Genomic DNA, 10150 nt, shown 5'->3' on the forward strand with positions numbered 1-10150 from the left:
TATAATATATATATCACATAATTAGAATGAACATCTATATTTCAAATTAAATTTATTAGAACAATCAAAATAATTTCTGAAAGAATTGGTAAAAAATTCAAAAATATTTATAGTATTATTTTCAAATTTATTTTTTGCTCTATGTTAAAAACTAGAGCATTTAAAATATTTATTAACATTATTAATAATAATTATATTGGATTTTTAGTAGATAATTACCCTTAAATTTAAAACAAATTTCATTAGTTTGATAATCATCATTATCTAAAAAGATTCTATATTATGTTATCTAAAAATATTTTACATCATAATATTTTAAAAATAAATAAATTCATGTATATATTTTTTATGAATATATGAATTTTTAAAGTTTATTTATGTAATAAAATTTGTTTTATTAATTTAAACGTTACAAATATATAAAAATTCTGATATTTAATTAATTAATAAATATTTCAAAAGCATGTTTAATTTATTATAATAGTTTTGAATTGATAATGTACCTATTTATATTTTGTTGGAAAATTATTAAGCCCGCAAGTGCGGGCAAAACACCTAGTGTTTAAGTAATCTTGAGTAGTTATAATTATTTTAGGAAGTGATTTAATACTTGAAGATAGATGACATCGTATACTTACACTATGGTTACATGGTAATCTATATTCACTTATGGAAAGCAGTATAAATAGCTAGGTAGTTATAATTATTTTCCATAAATTTTTAATTAAATTTAAATACAATGGCGTATAGATGTAATTTTAGTGGAAAACTTAGAATTAAATACAAAATGTACTTCAGTTTTAATAAATTAGATTCTAAAGAGATACTAAAACACTAAATTTGATGTAATTTTAGCTCCAAAATAACATTATTCCACTAAATTTAGTGTTTTATGAATAGTGTTATACCAAACATTATTTACCACATCAAATCTTAAAATAATATATCTAATTCATTTATAGTTAAATTAGTATTAATAATTAATTCTAATTTGTAGTTTAAATATATAACATAGAATTTTGTATTTTATTTAATATTCACAGCATAAATATTAAAATTCTATAATTATTCATTTAATAAATATTTACTTAATTATCTAATAATTAAAATAAAATATTATTTTTAGGCTGGAATTCGGTGTAAATTAAGGTTAGAGACAAAAATATATTATTATTACACCAAAATATCAAATTTATTGTAATTTTTAACATCAAAATTTGAAGTAATAGTTGGAGTTGTCCTAATGTTAATGTAATATTCAACTCTTTCTTTACTCAGCTTTTATCAAAAAACAAAAAAATATTTACTCACTGACTCAAATCCAAATATAGCAACGATGTGATATTAGCGAAAGTAGCGAAGCTTCGTAGCGTGTTTTGGTTTGAGATCCGTGGCAAGATAAGTTGCGGAATGCTTTCCATGGGGACACATTACTCTGTATACGCAGAGCTCATGATAGGAAGGAGGGGATCATGCGGGTTAGATGACACACGCCCATGGAAGCTAAAGTCGGGTTTGTGGGGGGAGGAAGCTACCAAAACGTTTGTGTTACTGATGCAGCGTACATCATTATCCTCATGCGCTTTGGTTTTATTTCTTTGTTTCCTTTTCTGTTTGGTCTTAGTATTTTAATTACGTTTAGGATAAGGATCGATTGATCCATTCTCTGTTTGGTTTAGGTCTTTATAGTCTTACTAGGGGTATTCCGGCGCTACGCGCCGGTTTCGGACATATTATTTTCATGGATTTTCTATTTTGTGTATTTGTTCATGTTGTTTATTTGCAATAGGATAAGCTGACGGTATTTGCTACGTAGATAATATTTGAACATTGTAGAATTGGTATATTTAGTTTATGTTTTGGTGTAGTGATGGAAATTCATGTGCCGGACTTATGAGTATGGTTGGTTTGGACGTCATGTTAATGTATTATTGTCAATTTGGAATAGAAAGTAGATATCAGAGGTAACTACAAAGGGAAATCAGAGTTACTTTTGAAAGGATTGTAAACAATAAACATAATTTGTGAATTTGTGAATTTTGTGACTGAGGTTACAAAACATACAGAAAATATATTTTTGCATTGAACTATATATATAGCCTTCGAAATCATTTTTACTCATAAATCTTCTACATCTTCAAAAACCAACTACCAAAAGAAAACCAAACTCTCCTAAGGAAAGAGTAAGCAAATTTGGTGGAGAAAACGGACAAAAAAACCATCCAAAGTAAAGTAAGCAGCTTGCTGCTGCACTCAGCAAATGCGATTCAGCATGTGCTCGCAACTTCTGCAACACCGTTTTGTGATATCTCTTCAGCCACTTCTGCTATCACACTGGCTTCCTTAGATTTGTCTTTTGGTATTGCCTTTTTGTCACTGGTAGTAGAAGATTGCTGAAAGATAAACAATCTCCATCAGATATTTATCTAGATAAGAGCACCACACTATGAGTTTTGTTGTTTTTTTACCTGTCTTTTATACAGCTGGTGTTTCTTTTTCCCGTCTTTGATTATATTTTCACAATTCTCATAGAAGACAAAATCATTGAGTATGCATGTCTTGTATGCATGTCTTGCTCACATGTTCCTTAGAAATCTTGATTACTTTGATTCCTTGCTCTATCTTACCTGCCCATTTCAAAATCCACAGAAACTAAATTTTTTTTTTCACATGACAGAGGGAGAAACTAAGAAAGGAAACCAGAAGACTCTCTGACCTCCTGTGTATCACGGCTATTAGTAACAGGCTTGTTCTCATTATTCTCAAGCCTAATATGCCTCAAGGAACTATTCAGGATATCTTTAACGATGTGACACTTAACAGGGAAGCAACCAACACACTTGTCCTGCTGCCAGTACTCCGCCATCTGGTTCTAATCAACTGGTCATACCATCTCCGCTAAACCAACAAACTGCCCACTTGTGTGTGTCCAGTGAATAGAAAAGACATTTACCGGGAATAGACCGCCTTTTCGAACGAGGGTGAAACGCACTTTAGTGACTAGAGAAATTTACCTGTTACAAAAAAATTATTTCATTTATAATCAAATCGGAACCAAATCAAAACAACCAAACTTTTGCCATATTTCACTTACAGAGAAGATGAGAAAAACAGGGCAGGAGGACTTGTCTCCAGCTGCTTCGTTATACGCAGCGTTAAGCTTCTTGTTGCCATTAGAGGTACTGGACCACACGTTATATTTGATGCTTTTGTGAATATCATCTTCGCTATACGATTTGATCACAAAGAGCTTCACGTTGGTGTAGGTATTAGAGAAAAAAATCTTTCTTGTTGCATTCCTCTGAATCTTTTGCTATCCGATTTGATCACAAAGAGTACATCCTCCTATTCATTTTATGATCTTAGTAAAAAAAATTTTTTAAATAGGAAGATGAAAATATGTTGGAAAAGAATAATATTTTTTCGATCTATTTGATAGTGGTAAACGACAGTAGTGTATTATTTTGTTTAAGTTGATTAGTTCAAAGTGGAATAACATGAGTAGTTGTAACTGATTGCTTTAGTAAAAGTAGAATAAAAAGTCATTAGCCGTAACAAAGTTAATTTAATTGAAATTAAACATAAACTAAAGTTGATGTTTGAGAAGGAAAAAAACATTTATATATTTTTTTGAAAATTAGTATGAAAATCGAAAGAATTATGTAAATGAAACTAAAAATTTGAACATAAGAAACCCTTATAAATTGTAATAAAGTTAAATCATAGATGCATTTCCCTGCATATGGACATCTTATATTTGTATAAAGCCATTGATTAATGCAACGGAAATGAAAAGTATGACTTCAATTAAAAGAACATAGATAGATTCCATTGTTGTAATTTCCTAAGCTAGTGTATTTTTTAATGTTGGATTGTTGTGAATAACAATTACTTATTTGGTAAAATGTTAATATTTATACCGTTTTTGAAATTTTGACATTGTTGTAGGCAACTTATTACACACAAGTCAAGAAAAACGGAAATGAAATGTATGACCTCAAGCACGGATGGAGAAGTCGGTGACCTCACTGGAAGAGAGAGAGCAGTCAATCACGGAACAGGCAGTCAAGAGCAACATGAATACTCGATGAATAACATTTACTTTATTCAACGTCAGCTAGTAAAAGTATAACCACGAAGCTAGTTAAGAGAGAAAACCAAGTTAAGAAATAAAATAAGCTTCAGGCCCTTTATCGGTAGTTATTCATTTTTTTATCTAATGTTGGATTGTTGTGGAACTTGATCAGCTCGATAATGGCGTTATTGTATTGATATTTGTCCGTTATTGAGATTATTGAGTACAAGTTGGTGAGTTGCTTTGAAATGGATAGACTGGGCTGGAAGCAACTGGTGTTTTCTTTGTGGTTTGTTGAGTGTGTTAAGGTTCTTGTATGATAGAAGCTGGGTTTTGTTAATTACTTAACTAACATTCGATCATGTGAGTATCGGTGTGGGCAGAATGTGTGAGTTGTGATCCTTTTCTAAGAAAAAGCAATTCGTTAATCTGGTGGGGGCCATCGATGAGTTTACTTTGGTAAAGGTCAAGTGTTTACTTGCAAACTATTTCTGGAAGGGTTTACCGTCTTATTTTGTTTGAACATTTTTTGCTAATGAGAAGAGCTTTGAAGATTATTCAACGGAATAATACCTAATGAGAAGACCAGCGATAAACACTTAATCGAAGTTGTTAAATTTTAGGCACATCAATGATCAAACATAGAAATAATACTCAACACAGAGCAGAGAAGATGCTTTATTTACATCAAAAAGTCATGAAGATAATTAATCTACCTGACACTTGAGTTCAAGCTCTTGGTTCCTTAGTTGTGACCAACACTCCAAATGCTCAGACCTGTAATTATTAGTTCACAACTTCCTTCCGTGGTGCAACCTCGCTTGTGGCCTCACCTCTTCCACCTTCCACAACACTATTAGCATCACACACACCATGGTTGACGAGTGACGACACTGCTCTTAGGGCCATCATTACAGAGTTATCAAAATAACTATAATAATTACAGAATGATCAAAGTAGCTATAATAATAATAAAATGGAGAAGACGGAAGTCTAGTCCAGAATCTCAAAGAAAAAATAAAAAAAGAACCAGTGAAGAAACCCTCAGAAGATGCCAAGAATCTACAGCAATGGTTCTTCCTCTAAAACCTCCATGGTAAGTAACCCAAGAAGGAGCCCCAATTTCTCACCGTTGCAGATTACTAAAACTTTCATCAGTGGGAATCTTGACATAGTTTCAAAAACATATCAGAACTAACTTCTGAAAAAACAAATCAGAGTTTGAATAGCTAAGAAGAATTCAACACTGTCAGATTCACTGCTCAGTTTTTATAAAGAGAGAATCTGGGAGAACTAAGCTAAAACATTGTTATGAATGAAGTTCAGATGGAACAGTCAAATGTTTGATGACCATCAGATCCTAGCACATGTAAGTATAAAAAGCCAAATTTTTGTAGAAACCTGTAGAAGCGGATGATAGAACCAGCTAGGAGAGTCTACAGATGAAAATCAGTTTATGATCATGATCCCAACACTACAACAAATATGGGTATTGATAGCAGATTATAATAGCACATTTTTCGTAACTGCTATGAAAAGGTTGTTGGAAGTTTGGGTAATAATATTATAGCATTAAAATTATGCTATGCCCATAAATCAGTAAAAGATAATTAAAAACTCACTAATCCGACACGTTTTTACAATTAGCGCCAACAGTTAGAATAAAAAAATGGTTTTCGCGGCCAAATTAGCCAAATCAATAGTTTTAATAGCATTAAAAAAAAAAAAAACAAAACCTTCTACTCTCTCTCTTTCTCCTTCTTCGCGTTCTTCGTTCTCCTCTCTCTCTCTTTCTCTCTCTCTTTCTCTTCGCAAATTCCATTACAACCTTGACCGCAAAGGAACCTACAACATGCTAAGAGATCATCGACAAATAAAGAAAAATATGTAAGTGCATAAATGTATATAAAACAATGAAAAATGCAAAGGATGGCCCATAACATCTATAACCATCCTTCTGCCACTTATGCGTGAAGAGCTTAAACCTTGATTTTTTAAAGCATACACTACCATAGCATACCCACTGGAAAGTTTATAAGTGTCCCAGGGCCTTGGTTCGAAAAAGCGAGCGCCTCAAGCGAGCACCTCCTCGCATAGGGACCCCATTGCCAGGCTAGGTACGTGAAGCACTGGCTTTCTCTCGCTTTTCCTCGTTTTTGCTATTTTGCGAAAGCGTTAAAAGCGCCGCTTTGTTGTACCTATAAAAAAAAATTGATTCAAAATTGTAAACTTAACAAAACGGTTTAGAAATAATATTTAGTGTATCAAAAGTATATGCTCTGATCACGTATTAGGCGTGTAGAGGAGGTTTCCACAATCCCACTAACCTAGGATACAATCCCACTAACCCTATTTTCTTCTCTTATATAAATAACTCTACAAACTCTTAAGTTAAAATCAATAGCTTCTCTTCTCTTGAACTTACGGCAGTAGCATATTCTTTGCAAGGTTTGTGGCTGATCAGTAACTTCTTTACGACTCTTGTTTATATTATAGTTTCTTCTTGCTAAGTCAGTAGTTTTTTCTTTAATAAATGAATCATGTCATTATCAGTAGCTTGTTTATAAGTGATCACGTCTTGTTTATATCATAGCTTTTTCTTTAATATATGAATCATGTCAGTAGCTTGTTTATAAGTGATCATGTCTTGTTTATATCATAGCTTTTTCTACTTAAGTCAGTTTCTTTAATGTAAGTTTATATCTTGTTTCTCATTGTATGTTTGTTTATGTTATAGTGATCATGTCTGACGCTGGAGCTGGATCTTCTCAAGGAGGAGGGTCTCAAGGAGGAGGCCAACAAGTGGATCCAAGAAGAAAATATGGTACCATGGTTAACAACAACGTGAACCATTGGAAATGTATTTTCTGTTACAAGGTGTTAACTGCGGGAGTCTCAAGGTTGAAACAACATCTTGTTGGAAGGCATAAGAATGCAAAGAAGTGTCCAATCTGTCCAGAACATGTCAGAGCTGAGTTGCAGAACTACATGGCCAAAAAAGCTGAAGAAAGAGCAGCTCTATCAATGAAGTACCAACATGCCGTGCATGAAGATGATGTGGAGGACTTGGATGGTGATCAGCCAATGCGGAAGGCTAGTAAGAGGAAGAACCGTGGTCCTTTGGACAAGTTCGTGATGTCAGTGCCTGCAGACATCTTGCAAGGCAGAAAAGATAGGAAAGGGGTGTTTGGAGTTTGTGACAAGGACCTGAGAGACAAAACGTGTGGAGCAATAGCAAGATGGTTTTATGATGCTGGGATTCCTTTCAATGCTGCCTCACATGAGAGTTTCAAGAAAATGACAGAGGCGATTGCACAGTACGGTATGGGACTAAAGCCTCCTTCAATGTATGAGATCCGGTTCCCTTTACTTCAAAAGGAAGTAGCCATTGTTCAAGATGAGCTGGTTCCCAACAGGGAGGAGTGGGCAGCGAAAGGATGCACGATCATGTCTGATGGATGGCGTGATTCTGTGGTGCAGAAAGACATCATTAACTTTCTGGTTAACTCACCAAAAGGCTCTGTTTTCATCAGGTCAAAAGAAGTGTCTGAAGTTGTGAAAGATGCTACACTGCTGTTCAAGTTACTTGACGACATGGTTGAGGAAGTTGGAGAGATGAATGTGGTACAAGTTGTCACAGACAATGCTTCAAATTATGTGAAGGCCGGGAAACTACTTGAAGCAAAACGTCCACATCTCTTTTGGACTCCTTGTTCTGCCCATTGTATCGATCTGATGCTTGAGGACATTGGAAAGATAGAGGCTGTGAAGAACTCAATGAAGAAGTGTATGTTCGTTAATGCCTACATCTACTGCCGTGTTCCTCTTGTGAACATGATGAGAAGGTTCGCAAACCATAAGAACTTGCATAGGCCGGCTGTGACAAGATTTGCCACTTCCTTCATCACGATGAAGCAATTTCACCTTCAGCAAGGCAATTAGAAGAAGATGGTCACCTCAGAAGAGTGGAACCAATCCAAATGGCCAAAGGAAGCAGGAGCAAGGAAGTTGAAGCAGTACATTCTTCAAGACAGCTTTTGGAGGAACATAGCGTATGCTTTGAAGATAAGCTGTCCGTTGGTGAAGGTGCTCCGAATGGTTGATGGTGAGAGGAAACCACCAATGGGGTACATCTATGCTGCAATGGATAGGGCAAAATAAACTATTGCTAGTAGTTTCAACGGGAAGAAGGCTAAGTACGAGAAGGTATTTGAGGTGATAGACAAGCGATGGGACTGTCAGCTCCATCAACCACTTCACGCTCTCAATCCAGCTATTCACTATGCCCATCCTGCTGATGTTTGTTGTGAGGAAGTCGAAACTGGACTCTACCAATGCATCACAAGGTTGGTTCGAGACAGTGCAGTTCAAGACAAGATCATGGTAAAGCTTGAAGTGTTTAAGAATGCTAGTGGTCTCTTCGGTCTTCCCCTGGCTATTAGGCAGAAAGAGATGAAGGCGCCAGGTAAGAATTCTTTATTTTTAGCTTTGCAAGTTTCATTTCCAGCTTTGCAAGTGCAGATAATATTCTTCTATCTATTTTTCTATTGGTTAAAATATGGTTAGGAAATGTACTGGTAATGATTTTTATTTTAGAAATATGTAAAATTAAATGTTTTATTAATTTGTATGCATAAATCTATAACGGCAATTAAAATTAAAATTAAAAGAAGAGAATATTAAAACTATATTTTTATATTTTCTGAATAATTTTTATCTTTAAAATATTTTAGCCGACTCTATTGATATAATTGACCATTCCATTTAACAGTTTATACGATATACTCAAACATGGAAATTTTCTAATTAACTTTCTACCGGAGAAATGCTAATTTAAGGATATCTATATTATTAAAGTTGAAGTACACAATTCAATTATTTGGAAACAAGAATAGTAAAATAAATGAGATACGTTTGGAAATATAGATAGTAGAATAAATAAGATATGTTTGGAAACATGGATAGTAGAGATGCGTACTTTTTTTATTTGCACATTTAGCCATTGTATTTTTAATAAATTAATAACAAATGAGAATTGTTTAGAAACATGAATAAAATATTTAATACTTATTTTTATTAAAAAAATTAGCCATTGTTTTTACAATAAATTAACAACTTTCATTTTTTTCTTTTAATTTACAATTTTGTCACTTTACAATTATTTTTATTTACAATTCTTTGTGGTGAAAATAAAAACACAAACTGAAATATAAATAGTATATTATATAAAACAATTTTTAAAAACAGTATTATTACCTTATTTAGTTTAGTCAACTATAAAAATTTCAAGAGTTCAATTTAAAAAAAAAATCATAAAATTAATAATAATTCATAAAACTAATGCAAAAAATTAAAATTTTGAAACATGGATAAAAGTATATCAGTTTTAAAATATAGAAAATGGACTAATCTAATTACCTAAAAACATTGTTTTGTCTAAAATAATCATAGAATAAAATTTAAAATTTATATACATATTTCAAATCAAAATAATAATTTAAAGTTGATTTATATCAAAAATTTATTTAAAAATGCATATATTCAAAAATTTATTTTTACTAAAATATTTTCCAATAATCATTATTAAAAAATGTTTTCAATATATATAAGAAAAAATACAACAAAAGATTAATTACATATACCAACTTAAATTATGGTTTTTATATTTCACATTAAACTTTAAGAATATAATATATGTGATTATTTATAAGATGGTACATATAAAATACTATTAGTTATATGATTATTTATATGGTGGACCAATACAATTAATTATATGATGACATATATATGATACATAATAGTGACTAGGGTTGGGCGTTCAGGTATCCATTCTGGTTTGTTTCGGTTCTGTTTGGGTTTCGGATTTCCAGGGTCAAAGATTTCAGCCCCATTCATAGGCCTGGGCATTTTACCCGGACCCGAAGACCCGACCCGAAACCGACCCGAAAAAACCCGGTCCGGGTAGGAACCGACCCGATCAAATTACCCTATCGGGTCTTGTTGTAGAGGACCCGCGGGTCTTGGACCCGACCCGACCCGAACCCGAAACCCGGCAGGTACCCGAATTAATAA

General features: G+C 33.1%; 1 protein-coding gene, 1 long non-coding RNA gene and 1 other non-coding gene across 3 annotated transcripts; 2 read left to right on the forward strand and 1 right to left on the reverse strand.

Moving 5' to 3' along the window:
- Window positions 1-2663: 2663 nt before the first annotated feature.
- On the forward strand, window positions 2664-5662 carry LOC130496823 (uncharacterized). The gene is made up of 3 exons (XR_008935966.1): window positions 2664-2981; window positions 3097-3179; window positions 3949-5662. It is a non-coding gene; the product is annotated as an uncharacterized LOC130496823 (long non-coding RNA).
- LOC130497331 (small nucleolar RNA snoR130) lies at window positions 5115-5238 on the reverse strand. The gene has a single exon (XR_008936327.1). It is a non-coding gene; the product is annotated as a small nucleolar RNA snoR130 (small nucleolar RNA).
- Window positions 5663-6817: 1155 nt separating the features above from the next.
- Window positions 6818-8017, forward strand: LOC108808357 (uncharacterized). Its single transcript, XM_018580518.1, has one exon. The coding sequence runs from the start codon at window positions 6818-6820 to the stop codon at window positions 8015-8017; it is 1200 nt and encodes a 399-aa protein (XP_018436020.1).
- Window positions 8018-10150: the final 2133 nt, after the last annotated feature.

The sequence above is a fragment of the Raphanus sativus genome, chromosome 6 (assembly GCF_000801105.2).
Source record: "Raphanus sativus cultivar WK10039 chromosome 6, ASM80110v3, whole genome shotgun sequence".
Classification (NCBI taxonomy): domain Eukaryota; kingdom Viridiplantae; phylum Streptophyta; class Magnoliopsida; order Brassicales; family Brassicaceae; genus Raphanus; species Raphanus sativus.